General features: G+C 45.4%; 1 protein-coding gene across 6 annotated transcripts in view; it reads right to left on the reverse strand.

The window, feature by feature from the left end:
* Positions 1 to 21,648, reverse strand: part of FRMD4B (FERM domain containing 4B) — a 114,877-nt gene that overhangs the window by 5,089 nt on the left and 88,140 nt on the right. For all 6 annotated transcript variants that reach the window (XM_040568475.1, XM_040568476.1, XM_040568479.1 and 3 more), the window contains exons 8-20: positions 21,064 to 21,147; positions 19,886 to 19,951; positions 18,827 to 18,884; positions 17,797 to 17,883; positions 9,628 to 9,704; positions 9,027 to 9,165; positions 8,383 to 8,524; positions 7,397 to 7,530; positions 7,195 to 7,314; positions 5,948 to 6,176; positions 2,698 to 2,754; positions 1,231 to 1,378; positions 412 to 537 (exon numbers count right to left, since the gene is read on the reverse strand). In XM_040568475.1, coding sequence (XP_040424409.1) covers positions 412 to 537; positions 1,231 to 1,378; positions 2,698 to 2,754; positions 5,948 to 6,176; positions 7,195 to 7,314; positions 7,397 to 7,530; positions 8,383 to 8,524; positions 9,027 to 9,165; positions 9,628 to 9,704; positions 17,797 to 17,883; positions 18,827 to 18,884; positions 19,886 to 19,951; positions 21,064 to 21,147 — 1,467 coding nt within the window. The remainder of the gene's footprint in view (positions 1 to 411; positions 538 to 1,230; positions 1,379 to 2,697; positions 2,755 to 5,947; positions 6,177 to 7,194; positions 7,315 to 7,396; positions 7,531 to 8,382; positions 8,525 to 9,026; positions 9,166 to 9,627; positions 9,705 to 17,796; positions 17,884 to 18,826; positions 18,885 to 19,885; positions 19,952 to 21,063; positions 21,148 to 21,648) is intronic.

Consider the following 21,648-nt stretch of genomic DNA (forward strand, 5'->3'; position numbering starts at 1 on the left):
ACATTTTAACATTTATAGCACCTCTCCTTCCCACAGTAAGGGCACCAATTTGGATCTTTCTCCTCTACTTGGCCACTTACTTTTCAGGAGGCTTGGAGGACCTTAATCTACAGAAGATATCTGTAAGCTTGCACGCCACCTTCCATCTCACTCCTAATTTTGCAGACACCCAGCAGTGCAGCAGCGTGTGCTACTATTTCTGCTACTGCCCAGCATTTACATTCCTGCAAATGCTCTCAGTTGCATGTTAGAAAGCTGGTGCAAAACCGTACCAGAAGATGGTGGCTGATAGCAACCTTGTGCCTCAAATATCCAGAAAAGGCATTTTGAGAGCCTGACTCCTGAGAGCTGCACTGCAAATGACCTTTTATCCCCTTAACACCATTCAAACTCAAAATAAAACCCCCTTACTGTAAGTGGCTGCTACTGTAGGCGTTGCGTGTGAGCACGGGTGTTGTAGGCATGCTTCTCCCCCCATGGGACGGGGGCAGTCGGTCCAGGGTGCGATAAGGACTGCTGTGAGTTGAAAGCGGGTCCCTGTAACGAAGACGACAGAACCCCAGTTAGGTTAACCACAATGCAAGTCGCACGTACTGAGACTCCGTGCACCCTCAGTCTTAAAAGAAATTAAAAAAAAATCCTAAGGGCTAAAAAAGCAGGTAAGAGTAACTGGATATGATTCCACATACAGAACAGAACTTTCTAAAGAAGAAGAAAAATTCAAGCCCTTCTTGTGGTTCAAGAGGTTACTATTCTTAGACGAAGAAATTGCTCCCCAAGTCTTAGGTGAATTGTGTATGCTTTGACAATGTACCTGCTGAAATACTGATAGGATCAGGAGGGCTGGGTATGGTCTGGTGTTATCTGAAGCAATTATGCACAGTCATCAGGAAACATACAAGCTGTTTAATACTGAAAACAAACCACTTGGCCACAAAAGGGTGAAAGTACTGGTGGGCACGATCAATTCCTTAAATGCAGTCCTTGCTATTAAATTTCTCACCTGACTCACAAAGACTGCACTACCCTGCAGTTTCACAGAGACTTGATGACTACTCGTACCCACTTGTATTACTAAAGAGGAAATTTAGCTCTTATCACTAAACTCTTGAACCCCAGAAGAGTGTAGAGACAGCGGCAACTCTGGAGAGCCCATAAAAAAAAAATCTTTACATGGGCAAGACCGAGCTCGTGCCAACAACACAGAGAGCACAGTGAGATATGCCATACCTGGAGTGTCTCGTTTCCAAGAGCTGCTCGTTCATGGATGACTTTCTAAGATGGATCCTCTCCAGCCCAAGGGACTTTGGTGGAGGAAGCCTTGGAGAAAGCTGTGCAGAGCTGGTTCTTTGTGCTGGCACAGTGAGGGATTCACTGGCTGTTGGAAAGGAATACATATTTTGTTAGCAAAATCCTTGCTATTTTTGTCCTGTAAGTAAATCTGTGACCCCTGAACAGAAACTCTGCGCTGTGGAGACAAGGAGGGAAGCTGTGACTACAGGGAGCCTCTCCCACACCCGCCTGCACCAAGCTCTCCTTCACCTGGACAGGACACCGTGGAGATTCAAGCAGGTCTCTGCAGCACCTCTGACAGAGGTTTCTGCTTGGCACTGTGTTGCACCACAAAGTGGAACTTCCTTGGGAAAGTGCTTGTCTGCAGCTCTGTCCCTCCCAGAGCAGAGCTGGCATGCTCAGCCTCGCCAAAGCCAGTTCCTCTCCCTCACCATTCAGCACTTTACTTGGAAATTACGTGAAGGATTAGTTTAATACAACCTAAAAGGGACTGACTTCAAAAGTGACTGAGCGAGCAAAGACACTGGCAAACAAATTTGAGTGAAGGCAATTGGAAAGATGTTGGTTTGATCCTTGTTCTCACTTGCTTAAGGCACAATCCAGATGCCATTAGAGCCAAAAGGAAACTACAACTAATACAAATAAACACAGGACAAGCATCATAGAGAACGCATTCACAAACCAAGGCTCTGGCTCTACTTCTACTTGTGCAAGCAGGAATCAAGTGCGACTCCATTTTAAAGCGTCAGATGGGTTATACAAGTCTAAAACTGGGACAAAACAAGATCAGAATCAGGCCTTAACTGAAAAGTGAGTAATAATTTAGATAATGTTTGTCCCCAGATGATGATTACCCAGCCAAGGGAGAGGCAAGCCAAGTCCCTTCCACCTTGTGGAACAGGGTGTGAATGTGTCGTCTGTGGGTGTGTGCCCAAAGTGAGTAAGCTGAGCAAACGCCATACCCATGCAAGATGCAGCTCACTAGGTAACGAGGAAACGTAAACAGATCGTTACTATCTCTGACTATTCCACTTTTTATAAGTTTTAGTAACTGTGAGGACAGAAGGGCTGGGGAATTCCTCCCAGCTGTTTATCTGCCTCGGTCAGGTCCCAGGGATGGAGTATCTGTTGGCAGTTCACAGTGCCCTCGTTCCCCAGGTTGATCACAATAAAACCATCACAATAAAACCAAGCGCCTTCTCTAAAGACAACTGAAATCAGCCCACAGAGCAGAAACTTTCAATAACTAACCCATTATGAAAACAGACATTCCTGATTAAGCTCTTTTTAACTCTGCTGTAATTTGTCATTGAAAGACAATAAAGTAGCAGGCTAAAGGACGTTAAGTCAAAGAGTATCACTGAACAAGCATACTTCAAAGGCAGAAAAGGATGATCAACATACCATCATCATAGGTTGTTGTATCAGACAGAGAGCTGCTCTCAGATGGGATTATATCATCTGTGAATGAAAACAAGCACTTAAAGCACACTCCACATTAATTTCAAACTATCACATACAGTTTATTTTCTAAGGCTTCAGAGCCAGTTGATACTTGTAACGCTGCAATCGCCCTGCTTTAGACTTCAGCAGCCTGAAGACGGTCCTGCTTTGCCGTGGTATCAGGACCTATTCGTTGCCTTTGCATTTCAGCAAGCTACCTACATAATCATCAAAGGAGATTTTTCAACTGCAGTGGGAATCAGGCCAAGATTCACAAAGGTGTTTTCCAGTCAACTTCCAAGAGATCTCACAGGGTGTTTTGGTGCTTCTATAGGAGTCAGGAGCCTACACAGACACGTAGATCTTGGCTGCCAGCATCTAATCTCCCCAGGTACACCTGAAATCCCACCAGGTAGGTACTGATCGCCTTTTGAAATTTGGAATTAAATTAACCTGTGAATGTTTCATCAGCATACAAATTCTGCTTCAATTAAATTAATATAAAGCCAGAAAAATTCCACCGATTTCAATCAAGTTACTGCAAATTCCAACAGCACAGAGTGCACAAACTGTTGTACAGGCATTGCAATTTTTTTCCTGTGTCTTTTATGTTTTGCTATTTATTCATAGCGCTTCATTGCATGTGCCTGTGCCCTCACCTTATTACCACACACCACCACTCACACTCACAAGCAGCCTGTCCTTGCCAAACAGCCCGCATGGTCCTGGAACGGACCAGCTGAGGCCCAGAAATGAGGCTGGTGATAAAAAGCAGCACCAAAGGTAATTAACCCAGAGAGACATCGAGCCTGTTGCTGGCAAGACACAAAGCTGGTGAGGTGAAAAGTCTCCACGAATGAGAGAAAGGAGGCTGCAGATGATGATGGTGGCAGCCACCTCACACGTGACATCTGCATCACTCACCGTGAATACACGCAATGAATGCTGCTCATTTGTGCAAGGTAAGCTCTAGTTACAAGAACCAGGTGAACAGAGCTGCTGCTCTTCAAGCAGAGCAAAACATCAGGGCTGGCCCCTGCCCCGAGGGGCTTGTCAGACCACCAAGGTGGGCCGCAGCGCTACTTGCAACCTGACACGGGGAAGAAGCTTTACAGGAGTTTATTCATGTGAATTTACCAAGTTTTGGTGAAATAAGGAACCAGGCCCAGTGCAAGGAGGAATAAAAAATCTTCCTAGAGACACACACAAACAGCCAGCCTAAAGCTGGCTACACAAGGGTCTGCAGTGCTGACACATGCAGGAGCTCTGAATTTAAATCCCAAATCTGTGAAATTCCCTGCAAAAGGGGAAGGAGCTCTCTGGGGTACAGAGGAAGCAAAGGCAAGGAAGAGGGGAACATACTGAGGAGGAGACAGCCCAGCACATCCTTCAACAACCACTCCTGTAGCTGGGATGTAAATACCTATGGTATAACTCAATAAATCAGTGTTACTACTTAACACGTCATTTCCAACAAGCCATTCCCAAACTTCACAGCTGCAAGTGACTTTATTACTGCTCAGCTTTCTTCAGCCCTGTACCTTGAACCCAACAGTACAGTCGGTAATGGTGAAAAGGTTACACATAAATCAGTTATCGAACTTGAAGCAGTCAAGGGCTCTGCTTCAGGTACTGTAAACATGCAGACACTGCTCCAGTCGGGAGCTGGAAGGGAACACAGCTAACTTACTGCTGGCCAAGCATTTGCTGCTGCTACCTGCAGGAAGGCAACCCCTCTGAGAGGGGCAGCTCAGTCCCTTCTGTCTGCGTTTCCCTCCTCAGACAGCAAACAAGGATGCCATGTATCAGATGTTGCAAAATGATGAGCTAAATGGAGCTTGTACAAGGACCGAGGATTGCACATCCAGCTCCTAAGTTCCTTGTTTGCACAATGGTAGAAAAAATCTCCACGCAACAAGCAGCAGCTGGGCACGGATGCTGCCCATGCTCTTGCTGGCCTTCAGCAGCTCCCCGTGCTGTTACTACACACCACATGTCACAGGTAATGCAGGGCCTCCCACAACAGGTATCCAGATTGGTGAGCAATAACTGGAAAAACAGATGTTTTCCTCATCTCTGTCAATTAGGAACTAGCTGGGCCACATTAAAACGTGATCACCAACCCTTCAGAAAAAACGCGTTGTGATGACAGACAGCCCAGTGCTGCTGGGTTTTGTGCCAGGTGCGAATCCAAATCAAGCTCTCAATGAGAGTGAGACAAAGCAAGGGCTATCCCAACAGAAACCTGGCAGTGCGCAGGGGGTTCTCCTCCAGGGAAAACACAAGAGGTCTCCATCTCCAGTGTCAGTGAGAAGGTATCGGCATCAAAATTGCATTTTCTTTCCCACCCTGCAATTCCCAGGAAAAAAACACCAGCCTCATGTAACATTTCCTCTGGGACAGGAGGCAAAAAGAAATCAATCAAGTAATTTTCCACGGAGAGGAAAAGTAAAACATGTCCTAGAACTGTTAAACGTTATAGAAACTAGAATAGCCTGCAATACACCTATGAGCTTTTACTGTTCTCCAGCTCCTTCGGTTAACTTGGATACTACAAAGTTTTCACGCTTTGTCCTATGAAGGAGCCAGAATCTCACCTCCCTCAGGAAAATCCCATTTTCAGAATGGAAGAGCCAAGGACACCTGCTTTCATTGTGCTCATCACTGGCAAGTCCATTTAGTCAAAAATCTGTATGACACAATCTGCATACACAAACTCCTGACCTTTGCTTACGTCTTCCTAGGCACCGGTAATTTTTAATCATGAAACAAAATCTTTGGTCCTTGTTTTCTTGACTCTATAGAATAACTCACACATTCTGTTTTTGCCAGAACTGCAGCATTGCAGAAGGGAGAGAGATCTTGCGTGTGGCAGCTCAGAAATGCACCTGCATTCAATACACTACGAATTAGGACACCACACCAGTTTCGACTGAGATGCTCCTGCCAGCCCTTCTATGCATAGCACTCCTGGTCGGTACCTGGTGCTGGAACGTGTCTGCGCTTGTTCCTAAAACTGCAGCTTATTCTGCCCTCAGCCTATAAGCTGTGTACTTATTGTATCAGATGCAGCAAATTGCATCTCTTTTTCTTATTTAATTGCCTTGGAGAAGATAAAAATCACATAGACACATGTAAACAAAACTTGTAAGTGAGCCAAATGACTTTTTTTTCCTGTTTTCATCAGAACACGGGGAATTCTCTTGATTACCTGGTAGAGTAAGAGTTGATTTCTGGGTTGGTTTTTTTCCACACTTGATTCTATATTCATTTATGGAATTTTCAATCTCTTGAAGCTTTTTTACAGCATCAGCATACTCTTGCTTTCTTTTCTTCTTTACGTTTTTGCAGAGATCTGGCTCACTAGCAAGTTTCTTTGCAGCTTCTACCAGCTTTTGCTGTATGATAAAATTGCTCTCCAACTCCTGCAAAGCGGGATCCTGTAAATTCAAGACATGAGATATTTAGATGAGGTTATACAAATGATGATCTGTTTTTGTAGTAATGAAGTGGAAACCTCCTGCTCCAAGACGAAGCCTGAAAACGCCTCTTTGAATCTCTCCCTGCTTTAGAGAAAATAAAAATTGGTATCCCCATACCTACATTACTGGGAGTAGGAAGCTTTAATTAATTGTTTGTAAACAACTTTGAGAGGCTCAAATGAAAGGTGCTGCAGAAGTGCTAAGTAACACGTTATTAAATCTGGACAGTAGGATTTTGTTTCAGTTGCACGTAGGCAGACTACATAAAATCAGTTTGCTGCAGGCACGGATTATACGATAATGTAAAGCCAGCACAGCGAGTTTTGGGTGAAAGACAGATGCAAAGTGCCCAACGTCTACCTACTGCTTGGATGGTACACAGCTAGTTAGCAAATATCTTAAGGAATGAGGGGAAACGATGCGCTTCCAGAAACTGCATATATCTGAATTAGCATATCTCCTGAGTCAGTCTCTACCAGCAAAATTCATATTAGCTTCTTGAGCAATATAGAGCTTTTACTTAGGTGGAATTTGCATTAAGCCAGAGGTAAGTCTCCTGCTGTCATCTGTCACACAACTATGCTCAGGGACAGATGATTTTGCAAGGGGGACAAGCACACCCCAGCCACTTTCTGGGCTCAAACACAACCTCAAAACACCACAAATCAGTGCTCAGGAAAGGCTCATACACACGGGTTGTCAAATGGCATCGTGAACATTAAAATGCAAGTAGCATGGCCAAACGAGGGGCTCAGGTTAGGGATTTTAAGGCTTTTTGAAATGGCCAATTTCCTGGTCATTTCTCATGGAGCACAGCTGAAATAAGGGCAGTACCTGTCTAGATCCTCAGGCATAGGCACGCAACTGCCCCCAGCTGCCTCCTCTTAATCAGGTAAGAGCTGGATTATTTCTAAGTGGCTTTGGCCACCGGTCTGGCCACCCCACCTTTGCTGTGAAAACAAGCTGCAGTGCTCACCTCTTCAGTAGGGAGCAGGTTGTCATCCAGTTTGAAAGCTGTGCCAACACGTCTTCTGACCTGGGGAGGTTCCTCTCCAGCACTCAGAGGATACTCTTTTGGCATCTTGCCCGTCAGCTCCTGGGGAACAGAGAGGGCTCTACACGAAGGTCCAGTGAGCAAGAAGGGCCCACCCCAACCCTGTGTAAGGTGCTGTTCTCACCGCCTCGCGCAGGCAGATTTTCTTCAGCTCCTCAACTTTCTGCAGCAGTTTTTCCTGAAGGAGTTTCTCTTTCTTCTTTAGCTCCATAATTTTCTCCTTCTTTTGTTCTTCACTGACCTCTGAATCCTGAGAGCCTGAAAAATACATTCTCTTTATTAGAGAATTTACAGGTAAAAGCCACTGCTTTCCCTCCCGCAACAAAGGACTGGGCAGGTAGGCTGCGACCTCCCCAGAAGTGGCCAACCTAGCCCAACTGCATCATATTCAAAATGCAACGTCCAGCTCTTGTGTCATCCAGGAAGAAGGCTTTTAGGAAATCTGCACTTCTTCAAACCCTCAATACTGGCCAAGTCTTAAGTATACAAGCCAAAACCGCACTACTCAAAATAAATCGAGACATTAGGGATACCTATGATACACTTGATACTTCAGCTTTGATTTTGCTTTGATACAGACACCGATTCTCCTCACCTGGGCTTTACCTCCAGGCACTTCTTGGGGGGAAGGCAGGCTTTTATCTACCTAGGAGTCCTCCACGGGTGGTGGAGATCTGAAGTCCACCTCAGAGCTGAATTTTATTTAGGAGAATGTCTCTTTTCTGCTTATTTTTGCAGAAAGCCAGGGCAGTTCAACTCCTACAGCAGGTGCTCGAAGTTTGCCTGGATTCAGTTTGGATTGAATGACACTTGGATGAGATGTACAGTCAGTCATGCAAGGATGGGCTAACCAACCGGTAAAGTGATATCAAGTTACTTGTGGACCAAAAGTACACGGTTGCTTATCTGTCTTTAGCACATTTTCACTTCCTTGTTAGTTACAATGGGAGAGGAAACAGCAGATCATACAATAGATGTTTCTGCCTCAGATATGTAACCAATACACGCTGTCACATGCTTCACTGTATTTGTGGTCAGCTGGACTCATTACCCCTGTTAACACACAAGTGCCGCTGTACTTCAGGGCCTTGCATTCACACAAAATATTACCTGATGAGATTAAACTGCCATTGCTGGCCATAATAAGCTGATTTTTTGCTTCCATAGTCACTAGCTTTGAAACCTTTGGTGTTCCCATTTCTGTCAAATCCATGGCAATATCATCCAAACTTCTGGCTGAAGGAATTTTTGCCTGAAAAAGTTAAATAAATAAATCATTGAGTTACCTCTAATTAACTTCAGAACATGGGGTCACAGAAGATGACATTTCACACCTCATCTCCCACAAAAATAAGCGCTAAAGCAACAGCATCACACAGGAGCTGACTGTGCACTTGGCTGCCCCAGCATTCCTCAAACCTGGCCCCAAAGTCTTAACTGCCTCCGAACTCATAACCTCTTCTCTGTTTGCACCGTGTTCGAAAAGAACATGAGAAAGAGACAAAAGAAAAAGCAGATTAAATACTGAGACATGGGAATTCCCTCTGCTGTGATTACACTTCCATAGCTCTTAATTGGAGGCAGCCTAAAATGGATCGAATAGCAGTACTGTAGCTTAGACTGCTCAAAAAGCAGACAAAAGCTATTTGTATTTTTTCTCTGGGGATTAGGTTATCCACGGAACAACATATACTGAAGGATATGTAGGAAAGGTGTTGAAGCTTAAGCCTACAGCAAAATGCCTTCTAACTTACTTTGCTTTGTTTTCTGTCCAAGTAGAACTGGTGTTGACTGATTGCCATTACCCAGATGGATTTGATCAGGGAAGTGTTTGCATACCAGGTTTGCACTACCAGTCCACTCTGACCAAAGGTCCTTCTCGAGACTGAAATCCTGAAGAGGTGAAAAGAAACACAACTTTAGGACAGGCCTCTGAGGTTTGAAGTCCCCAAAGCCTCATTCCTAACCAGGCAAGACTCATAGCCTTTATTTCAGAGATCTAAAAACCTGGACTTGCTTCTCCCCAGCATCCGCTGCCTTTCCTCCCTCCTAACTTGCCATCCACTTTACAAAGCCAAAGCCCCTCCTGGTTGAGCTTTATGGAGCAGCAATAAGAAATTCACCCTGGGCAAAGGCTCTTCCTTCCTGGAAGGGAAGGCACAGAAAAGCAGCTGAGGGTGAGCTCCCTCCCTCACCCTTGGCATCAGTACCAAGGCAGGGAAGGGCAGGAGGTGCCCGAGGTTCTGCACTGCCACCAGTGCACAGACACCTCCCATCCCCAGCCACTAAGACAAATGACTAATACCCAGTCCTGGGAGAAGATTCATCCCACGGCTATCCCACCTCCAGCCTCACCTGCGGGGATCGTGAACTTCCACGGCAAATTTCTTCTCACGGAAGTAGAGGTTTTCCAGCTGCTTCCATTGGAATAGCTAGAAGGACAGGGAGAGAGCAGCACAGCACGGTCACCCCAAGAATCACCAATCTTCTGCCCCCACATTATACAATTCCAGCAAGTTACAAATTCTGTGCGTCTTCAGCTATGGCATAGACCCAGCAATAACAACATTCATAACATCAATAAGTGTATCAATATAAACGTAGGGGATGCCCCTCAAGTAAATGCACACTTGCATGAACAATGCACTGCAACTTCTGGGTTTGGGCTGTGAAAACATCTGCTTTTATCAACAGCACAATTCACGTCACTGCTGGATGTCTGTAGGGACCTTGGGAGGGTGGCCAAAGTCCTTTTCTCTCTGATTAAATGCAGAAGAACTCCAAACGCAGCAACTACGCGGACACCAAGTCCTCTCCTCAGTCAGAACACCGCCAGGGAATGGCAGCAGCTGGGGGACGACCAAGACCTTTCCCTTCTGAAGACACTGGGCATGGGATTCAGCAAGACATTTCGGAGCAGGGGTAAACCACGCACAGAGAAGCAGCAGCTAGGGGAGGACTGGCCCCACAGCACACACCGCTGTAAGGAAACTGCCGATTTCCTGCCAAGTGCCAGCCGGGAGAGCACGCCGAAGGAAACGCTCTGCACCAGGGCTCGGCAGCTGCACCCATGGGCTCGGGGTTTCGCACGAACCCGCTCGCCCTTTGTGCCAGAACCAGCGCCCCGTGGGGCTCACCCCGCAGGTCCCGCACCTCCTCAGCCCAGTCCCAGAGGGCTGCTGCTCCCCTGCCTCTCGATGCGGGTCCTGCAGCAGCACGCCCTGCCCCAGCAGTACGTGTGCGTGGGTACAGACACCCACACGCGTGTACCCGAGGTGTCGCCGAAGGTGGCAGGGAGCAGCAGAGACCTCTGCATCCCCCAGGAGTTCCAGGGTCGCTCTGCCAGGCAGCTCTTGCTGGGACCTGGCACCAGCAGCCCCAGAGCCCCGGCACAGGCGATGCTCCTGCCGGCCTCGCTGCAACGCCCTGGCACGGCTGGGAGCCAACACACCGCGGCTACGGACGGGCCTCACGCTCTGCACAGCTCCCTCTCATGCCACCTCAGTACAGTTCCGTACAGCTCCTCTCATGTCACCACGCTCCCTCCACTGAAAGCTGCCCTCGCAGGGCTGTAAGAGCACAGCCTCACGCCTCTGCGGGAGCAGCTCCGGCAGCGCTCCTCCCGCGCCCTTTCAGCTCTTCGGTTAAAACTTTCCTTTCTAGCACGACCATTTATTCTCAGATTCTGCTGCAGGAAAAACGCGGCAGGGCGAAATGTCATTTACTTCAACCGATCAATCACTTTCCGTAAGATTACGGAAGCTTTCCTCAGCCGCCTCAGCACGCTCCCCCAGCGAGGAGAAGCGCCCAGCGCCAGCAGCGCCCTGCCCCGCTCGGACGGCTCGCAGAAGCGCTCCCTCCCCCCTGCCGCCCCCTTTCCCAAAGCAGAGGGATCCGCTCAGCACCCACCGGGGGTGCCCTTACCTGCCCCGGGCCCGCGGGTCCCGTCCCGTCCCGTCCCGTCCCGCTGGGCGGCAGCCGGCGGCCGGGCGCTCCCGGGCGGCAGCCCAGGAACCGGGGCGGCGCCAGGCGGGGCCGAGCGGGGCCGGGCTTTGGGGCTCGCAGCCTCCGCCCCGGCACCGGCACCGGCGGCCCCCGGGGCTGAGCCCCGGCCTCTGCGCTGCTCCTCCCCGCAGGGAGCAGCCTGCCGAGGTGGAGGGTGCAAATCCGGCGTCCGGTTTAAAAAGGAAAAAAAAATAAGGGGAAAAAGAAGCGGGGGGGTGGGGGGGGAAGAGTAGGAAAAAACAGGGAGAAATTAAAAAAAAAAATCGAAAACGGGAAAAAAGGAAAAAAAAGAGAAAAATAGAAGAAAAAATAAAGTAAAAAATAAAATAATTTTTAAAATCAAATAAAATAATTAAGAAAATAATTAAATTTAAAAAAATTAAATTAAATTTAAATAAAATTAAAATTAAATAAAATAAAATAATAAAAATGAAATAATAAATAAATAAAATATAAAGAATAAATAAAATGACATTAAAAAGCCTTTACATTTCCTGGAGGTGGCTGGGGAGGGAGCAGAGCCATGCCCCACTCGCCCCCCCGCGGCCTGCCCAGCCCCCTAAATCTCCCACATATTAAAAGAAAATAGAAAGGGGGGTGGATTGGAATCTGTTTTTTGAGGGCTGGAAGAACAGTTTGGAAGAAATGAAATGTTTTTGCTGTGTATGTTCCCTTTAGCCCGCTGATAAGGCCCACCTGATCTAATGAAGGTTTTCCTGACACCCCTCCCCAGCCACTGACGTTGCCAGATCCTTACAGGCCCGTGGAAAACTCCCACTGAGCACGGCAGGGGCTGCCTGTCGGACCCTACAAGCAGGATTTGGCCTGCTCGGGGTTTGCTTCTTGGGTCTTTTTGGAGAAGGCACAGAGCAACCTGAAAGCACCTCACTAACCCCGCACCTCTTGGCATTAGGCAGGGCTCTGACCCCAGCCGCAGCTTTTGGAAGCACGGGAGCTTCACCTCCTGCATGCCTCCTGTGATCCTGCAGAACAAAAGGATCGCCCTCCTAGCCCTCTTTCCCATACAAAAAGAGCTTGTAATTGTAGTCTAACAAGAAAGGGAGCAGACACTGCCTGCCTAAGTAGTGAGACACCTTCACAGTGGAAGCAGCTGGTTGTCGGCCTGGCTGATCTGGCATCCAGCTTTGAATAAAAGGCAGGTCTGTCTGGGCCCGACAGCAGGAGCTGGGGAGAACGGCCCCGGCAGGACCACGGGCGGGGAGCTGGCATAGCCCCTGCCTCGAGAAACAGGCAAGAGGCGATTTGCTTAACGCACAGATGCATTTAGTTCAAAAATTACTTTAAAAACATCATTTTTTTTCAAGGGGGTGGAAATCCAGAGAGGAGCCGAGCACTGCTATCCAGCAGCACCTCCAGCCCCAGCACATTTCCTGGGCCAAGAGTGACGGCAAATTCTCACCAAGAGCTCAATTACCCCAATTTTTGGTTTTCCACCCAAGGGATCTTTGCGTAACGCAGCAGGGATGTGTGCGCCGTGCTGCTGCATCTGCAGCAGTCCTTCCTTCGGGAAGTGCTTTGTGGTACGTACCGTGCCCGTAGGGAGGTTCAGCCACCACCATCCCAGTAGCTTACTGGGAACAGCAATCTCCAGACAAATCTGGCGATTCAGACCAAGGAAACATAAAAGATTTCTGCCCGCAGGAATGCACCCCACCCCGATGAAGGAAATTACCACCCTGCCGGCAGGGCTGGAAGAAGGGCTGCGTTTCAGCCCCTCAGCAGCAGTTCGCTGGCTGGCACGCTGCCTTCAACTGAAATCTTTTTTTTTTTGTTGTTTTAAATTGCTCTGCCTGGCTGCAAAGGGAGGCATTTGAGGGGATAGCAGGAGAGCCAAGCTGCCCCACCTGCAGCAACTTCTGACAGAAGGAGGCAGACAGCTCTCACCTGTGCCAGCATAAATTGGCAGAGCTCACCCGGAGGCATCCCTCATCTCTTACATATTAAGCCAGTCGTCTAAAAACCTCTTCAATCACATTTTTTCTCTAATGCACTGCGATCAATCCTTGCCAGGTTCCCACTGGCATGGGCTTTAACAAGGATCAGCGATGTCTCAGCAACGAACAATGCGGCTGTCACAGAACGTGTGTGTTGTGGGGCACGAGCTCGAGCAACTTTCTGCACATCTGGAAGGAACTGCATTTCAGAGCGGTCTTGTAACAGCTCTGTGTTTATTTGAAATAATTATGCGAGCTTAGTATCTTATGTCTAAATCAATGGCTTCTCCTTGGTGAGAAATAAACATAGTAAAAGAAGTCTTTGCATGATTAGATCCGCCTGCTGAGAAGCCTGCACAAACGCTATTGTGTTCTGAGCAATTCAGCCAAGCAGGACAGAGAATTTACATTAAGCAAATGTTCTGCAAGGGAAAACTTTCAGTATCAGCATTTAGAACGTATATGTGGAATTAAAAGAAAAATATCATAAATATTACCCATTTCAAAACTAGTATGCTCTAACAAAAACACTCCTGAGAACATAATGTATTCAAGATGACCAGCATTAGAACTGAAATCCTTGCAGATTTGAAACAATACCATAGCGAGATTACTTTTCCTCTTCAGACATTGGAGTTCATTTATCACCAGGGAGTCGCCCACAGAAACACAATGAAGTGGGAGAAAAGGTCCAAAAGCAAGCAAGCAGCCTTCTCGAATTCCCATTCCTCGGAGTATCACCACACGTTGGCTGAACGCAGAATAAACTCGACCCACTCCACAGTGCACGCTCCAGAAACGAGACAGGGCATTGTTTCTCTCATCAGTGAGAGGAATATGGGTGGAGATAAAAGGGAGAAGTACCCTGTTTTGAAACAGCATCCGAAGTTCTGCACCCTGGGACCCGTTTTATGCGTTTCCTAATCAATTCAGAAGAGATTCAGGATGGGATCTTGGCATGCCACCCAGACACCCCTCCCCACAAGCAGGAGGCATTTCTCCAAGCAGGAGATATCTCCGTATTAACTGCAGCTGAAGGCAGAGTATGTCTGCAGAGCAGCAGGACTGCAGAGTTAATCCCAGGTCTGAGCTGAAACCCGAACACGGGTTGCAAACCCAGGCTTTTTATGCCCTGTGAGACTTCGGAACTATAATCAACTGAGCCGGAGCATAACCTCCAGCCAGTGTGGAGCCACAGCTTTTATCTAGGAAGAAAAAGACAATTTTCCTAAATGACACAAGAACAGCTCTCTGTCTTCAGTCTGTTATAGCAAGGCATTTCCCTCGGCTCCCATCACTCGCAGTCCAGGGCAAGCTGTAAAATCTGGGTCCACTTTGCTGGAAACCACTTCAAAAAATTACAGAGTTCCAGGAGCAACTTAACATCGACAAAACTCCTTTCTTCAAACAATCTCAGGTTCACCAGCAAAATATCATGGCTGGAATCAAACCTCCGCAGCCAGCTTGACAGAGGCAGGCAGACACAGCAGGTTCTCCTGGTCCAGCCCCGACCTACAACAACGCACGGGCAAATGGGCTGCGCTGCTCACGGGTGACTGACACGGCATGCACAAGCTTTGGCAAGGCAGATGAGTATCTGGGATTGCTTCATCTGGTTCTGTCTTGCAAGTTGTTTCCTGTGAAGAGCATTCAACCCTGGACTTCACGCCACAGTGTTGATCCAACAACAAAATCTTGGGATAACCACTGTGCTCCGAGGCTCATATTTAGGTCTCTTTGCCTGAAGACCTACTTGGACAAAGCCAAAAGATTTCACTTTTTGAAGATTACCGTTGGGAACTGACGCTGCATTAATGGATGGAGTTAATTAAAATATGCATGTAGGTTTTCTTCTGAATGTGGATTTATCTCTGAACAGAAGCCCGTGATCAACACGTTAAACAAACGCAGCTACGTCTGGCAGCAGCCATGACTGTTGCACAAAAGGCACAAGGAGCAGAATAAAGCTGCCAGGTGGGAATTCAGGTGGAGCACAGGCACCAACTCCAAGTTCCTACCTGAATCTTGGAAACTTTCCCACTTCAGCAGGTATCACAGAGACTTACACAGCCAGAGATCACTTATCTTTAAAACTAGGAAAGGCCAGCCCAGTCTCCCATTAAATTTGACTCAGCCTTTCCCCGTTACTGAATTAATCAGACATGTATATTTAAACATCCCTAGTTGGAGAAGTGGACTACAATCGGGATGCTCTCTCCCAGACGGCTAGGGATAAACACAACAGCACTTTTGATCCACAACATAAACAGCAGGATAACACCAGCACATGGCAGTTGTGAGTTTGGCTCCATCTTGAAGAGGAAAGCAAGAAAATTCTGCTAAATCCAGCAAAACTAGCACTTCTACTCAGACAGGCAGACAAAATTTACATGCCTATTCCGCTCTTGCTGTTTTGGAAAGGATGGTACTTGCTGACTCCTTGGAGATTTTGACAAGCTATACACACTCTTCGCTCTCTGAAAATATATTTTGATGCATTCACAAATGTGAACAAACAACAACGCTAGCTGAAAGCAAACTTCTGCCTGCCACAGCACTCGCAGCAAGGCTATATAGCTGCGCTGAAACAAACGGCAGTGTCTTCAGCAGTTTAACTTCAGCAATTTTTGTCCCTTCCAGTTAGCACCAAACACAAATCTGCAAGTCCATTGCAATACCACTGCTGCGTAATACTAAAGCCATATCCATCCTTGCTCTTTGAATCAGCTTATTGGCATTAAACCTTCCCTCTGCATTTACGTTCTTCTCTCCCACCTTCCCTTTTGATCTCTGTTCTACATTGTATAATTATAATTAGAGTGCAGCAGACAACTTTTACCATTTCCATTGTAACACTTCCACTGCAGGGGTGACCTTTGGGTGTTGGGTTTTTTGTTTTGCTTCGTTTTTTAATTTTATTTTTGCTAAACACGACTCCTGCTGCATTCAAAGGCAACGCCTCATAAGCAACTGTAGCAGGGTGTGACTTGTTATCTGGGTCCTTGCTGACCTTAAAAAATTTTCTTAATCTGCCTGGTTGATGTTGTAAACTGAAATCCCACAAGCAGAAAAGTGCTTGGCGAAGCAATGCTTCTAGCCAGGCAGGATGTATTTTCTTGGAGAGAGTTACTGGTCACAGCGGGACATCCTGGCTGGAGAATAGTCTGCGTCTGATCTGATCGGGAAACCTTGTAGATATTGTCTAAATGTAGGCAAGTGCTCAAGAGCAAGAGGAGCTGCTTGATGTTCTTCTTTGATGATTGATGGCTGTATTAACATTTTCTAGGGTTTTCATTGTGTCACTCTCATTTCAGAACATGCATGGTAGGAGAGACCTAAAGAGCTTTACTGAACAAAGTGAAGGAAGGACTTGAGAGTTCAACCTTGGACACACAGGTATATAAATACAGCACAAAAGAAACCAAGTCATAGCCTGCTCTGGAGAAAGAGAAGATCAAGTTGGGAACTTGAAAGGGAATTGCTCTCCACAAGGAAGTTTTGTTAAGCCATGTTTTCTGGCACAAATACACTAAACATTATCATTTTGCAAATGTAAAATTCCCTGGCAGGAAGCACACGCTTCATGTGAACTCCTGCCCAGAGCATTCCAGGGAACGGAGAACAGCAAGCTCCGTGTCTGCATCTCCTTACAGCCTCAATGTTCCAGCAAAGACATGACCAAAAAAAACCCCACACACATCCAACCCAACAGCACAGCTCCCACACATGCACTGCTGTCTTTTCCCCACTGCCAACCCTGTTAACTCTTCAGGGACTTCCAGGGCTCAGTCCTGTCTCAGTGAGCCTTACACATCTACAGGACTGGAGGAGTTCCCAACATATCATGTGCTTGAGCAGCACGATGGATTTCCAGGGCTGCCAGCAGAAGAGCCTGTTAGGGTTGACTGATGGATGGCTGCGAGGGAGCCAGCAGTGGAATATGGGACCCTCTGCCCTGTTTCAACAACAGCTGAAGTTGTTGGCAGAGTTTACTCTCCAGGAGACACACTGGGGAGAAAGGGGGCGGAAAAAGAGAAGAACGACTTCCAGTATTTGGCATTTACTCTCAATCCCCCCTTATAATTCATTTCATCATGAAAACATGCAATCGCCTACAAAGGCCTGCAGTTTCACACAGTTCTGCTTGTATTTCGTGGACATCAGTGGATCTTCTCATTATTTTTTCACACAAATTACACCTCTGAAAGCCAAACGAAACATTGCTCAAGTACAAGGCCTTTAGTTTGGGACTTGCAGAAGCCCAACTCCTTCATGCTTTTGTAGTTATCCCTGGAGACTGCCAAAATTCCTGTAGAGACTGTCCTGAGACCACCAAACTCAAAACCACAAAGCTCCTGAAGGGAGCTGCTGGCTGTAGTGAATTACTTTCCAGTATTTAAGCAAGGGGGGAGAATTTTTACTGCCTGGGTGCTAACAGGATTCTTCTACCTCCAGCCATTTGTCTTTTGCTCATTTTTTTTATAAGCAATAGTTTAAAAAGGTACATACTGGCATGCAACACTTCCCCACCAACCCAACAAATGCAATGATACAAAAAACTTACTTTTCTGGGCTTGACTTTGTCTTGTAAGTCGTACTGTCCTATCCCTTTATAACTTATTCCAAGCCACCAAGGGATTCCTTGTTTATCCTGAAACAGGGAAGCCTGCGTGAGCTGTGAGCTACTTAAAAATTAAGCAATTCCAAGATCACAGCCTACTTCATTCTGTGACAAGTACAAGTAGGTAGGGAACAAGGACATTTTATGCAAACAAACTGATGTGAAGTGGATTGCTAAAGTGAATGTTGAAAATTTCTTCCACTGCCTTCTCAGGTAGAGGCAAGAAACTATGTGGCGGTTGTGCAAAGTGGACAAAAAAGCAACAGCACTGTTGAAACAAATGGGTGTCACTCTTTGCAAGAGGTGGCTGTGAGGAGGAAAGGGTAAGGGAGAGAAAAAAATGTGGCCAATGACTGCATCCATGAAACTCAGGCACGACACAGCTGCAAGAGGAGAACAGTACAAACAATCAACTTCTCAGGTACCATTGTCAAAGCCATGACTAAAAGTAAGGAGACATCACCTCTGCTGAGCTCTTCTGCAAAAAACACATTTGTCCAGTCTCTGCTCTACAAATGGAAATAAATAGTGTATTTCCATCACTCTCCAAAAATACTGTTCAACTAAACAGCATTTTCCCACTCTACATGTGCACCCACTAATCATTGCCATTTAGAAGCTCTTTTCTACATTGTATTTTTTCTAGTCTTGGTTAGAAATGGCTCCAAAGGAAATATTAATTGCCTCAAATCTAGAAGTGATATCCAGGTTAATTAAGCTGGTATGAATTTAGGTCCTGATAGCATGACTGAAGGTTTTCACAGAGATTCCTTTCTGTCTTCTATAGCACGCAATGCTTTGCTGCTCTCTGAAAACATTTTAAAAAGAGAACTGAAGAGGGAAAAGGTATAGAGGTTGAAAAATGTGGGGTTTAATTCCGATAGAAAGGTACTGAATCATCAAAATACTCCTTTAGGAATGCAATCACATGTAATAAGCCAAGCAATCATATTATCTATAGACATTTACTAACCTTTACTCCATAGTAATGAACTCCATATGTTGGCAAAGCTTCTACCACTCTCATGTACCTGTAGACAGATTTATAGCGTATCAGATGATTTTCTCTGGAGGAAATCAATCTATTAACATATTTTTTTCACACATACATTCAGGACATGTCATTTATCATTTGCATATTTTGAAGACCTTAATGATTTAATGCCCATGGTTTTGGAAAAAAATAGCACCCAGGCTCAGGGAAAGATGTGGTATTTTGGCCCAGACAAAGTAAATGGAAGATTTCTCATACTACAAAACACTCGATCTCCTATCAGAAGTTCAGAGAATTGAAAGCAAAACTTCCATTTCTGAAGTGAATGTGTAAGTCTTTTGGGAAATGTTGGCAGGAAAGATATGCCTATAATTATTTCATGATGGTGCTTTGTTAAAATAGATAGCTTTCAAATTAAATTGTTTATGGAGTTGTACAATTTTTTCATGACGCAATTCAGACAGCCACTGAAGAGATAATTTTTTCTCTGTTCCTGTCGAAAGAAGCCTCTGAATTATTGGGACAGAGTTGCAGGCCCCAAGCCATGGGACAAAAAGGGCAAGTTGTCTACAATATGCAACTACAGCAATCATCTCAATCTTCTTGGTTCCATGGGCTGTATTCATCCTGCAAGAACCTTGTTTTTTGAAAACTAAATTTGAACACACATGCATTTGTTTTCCTTACAGAACCTAAGGTAACATCCTTAGAGTCTGGTGTGAAAACTAAGTGATAGCAAGCAGGGTATGGAGAAGGCTTTTTTGAATAAATAAGGCCCATATTGTTTCTTTTATATTTGATGTATTTGAAGGAAGAGATACAACCTTAAGTGGAAACTTGTGACATCTAAAGCTTGAAATACTTTTAAAACATTACTCAGTAAAAAATAATACTGGCAGATACAAAAGGCAAAGTTTGCAAGCAATAATAACCCAAAGAGCCTGCATGCCACTTCTCAAATAGGAAAGAAAAAAAAGGAAAAAAAAAAAGGAAAAAGTTAGTAAAAAGATCATCTTCACAAGTAAGTGTCATACTCACTGAACAATGGCTTGTCCTCTGGTCAGACCTTTAATTTGTGTATAATGTTCAATTACTCTATCCTCACTGCAAAACAAGCACAAAAAACAATTTAGAGGCTGTGACTTTTTTTCCGCATGTGATAGCATTTGTTGAAATTTGTGTGCCTGCTCAGCATGCAGAGGAGTGCCCCTCTGTACTTTTCTCTGTACTTTCCCACCTTTCATTAAGCAGTGTGGAGCTGCCTTCTAATCCCTACCATTGCATGCTGCGTTCCAGACTAATTACCAAATCATTTCAGATCAGCCTGCTCCACTGCAGATGCTGCTGCAGAATAATAGTACTAATTGTATAAATTCATTTTCACATTCTAAAGAACCCAAACTTCAAAGGATGGTTAGTGCTCTATATGTATGGCAGAAGTTGTTAAAACAAACATTTTCATTCTAGCGTATTCTTTTCACCTGACATTTCATAGACAAACAACTATAGATTTGTCAGCAGTGACATTTTTACATTTTTCCTGTTATATACTATAACATTTGCTTTTAGTGGAATGAGAAATAAAATGTGCATTTAAGTGTCAGACACTTGAATGCAAAGAGAAACCAACAGTATTTGTTCTGAAAGAAAAAATCATAAACCTAAAAATGAAATAAATGAGGGAGTCAAACTTGAATAAAGGGCATGAATTACAAGGAAACAAAATTGTTCATTCATCCCAAACGTATTCTTCTATGGCAAATTCAAGCCACAAAATCGGACCTGCCTTTCTGTTTCCAGCTTTTCCATCTCATCTTTTCCCTGTCCTGTTGAGGAGTGAAAGAGCGGCTGGTTGGGCACCTGGCACCAGCCAAGGTCAGCCTACCACAGAGGCTCTGCTGTTTAGTAGTTGAAAAGGTGCTCTTTGCAAACACAGACTTGGCCAGGATTCAGATTTCATCTCTTTCTAATGCATGGTGCCCACTTACTCTGATCCAGCAATTTAATTTGAACGAACTTTCAGTCAGGGATTTGCATCGGATCTTGTGTAACTTATAACCTTCTAAAATTGCAAATGCTTGAACACAAGCAATTAACCGAGTCTTCTATAACACAGGCTGAAAACTTTTAAAACATTTTACAAAACTGTTTAAAAGTGATCTTGTCATTACTACCCATAACAAAGATTTCCATTTTAAATGAATTAAACAGCTCACCAGTAAGCAAGCGACGGATGCTCCTGCAGCGTCTTGGTAGGGAAGACAGGCAGCGTCTTCAAATCTTTCCTAGTGTTTTCATCACTAAAAGCAAAAATGGCACAGAGTCAGTGCTGGTGAATCATTCATGCAAATTGCCGGTTTCAGCGGAAGGAAAGGGTTGTATTTGCTACCCAAGAACAAGGTGGATTGCCCCATATCAGGCCGTCATAGCAACGTAACTCTAGAGGCCCTCTCATGTGACAGTGATGTACATGGTGTCATGCAGACTCATGTTGTAACTCATTATACAGACACGTGATTATCGAGTTAGTCAGGCCACTGTGGCGGGAGTGTGGTATCAATATTTATTTTGCACACACTCAGTTTGCTAAGTACAGACTGAGCTCTCAACAGCTGCAGAAGGAAAGTTTTTGCCCAAAGGCAAGGCTTGCAGTGCTATTTTTGCTCTGTCTTTAGCTAAAATCCTTTGCAGTAGACAATAAATTCCATGAAGCAGCATGGCATTTGTCAAATCTCAGAGTTTGACACAGATCCGATTCAAAACAAAGGATTTCAGTTCATATACTTTGAAGTATTTTTACT

The sequence above is a fragment of the Cygnus olor genome, chromosome 10, assembly GCF_009769625.2.
Source record: "Cygnus olor isolate bCygOlo1 chromosome 10, bCygOlo1.pri.v2, whole genome shotgun sequence".
In the NCBI taxonomy this organism is placed as follows: domain Eukaryota; kingdom Metazoa; phylum Chordata; class Aves; order Anseriformes; family Anatidae; genus Cygnus; species Cygnus olor.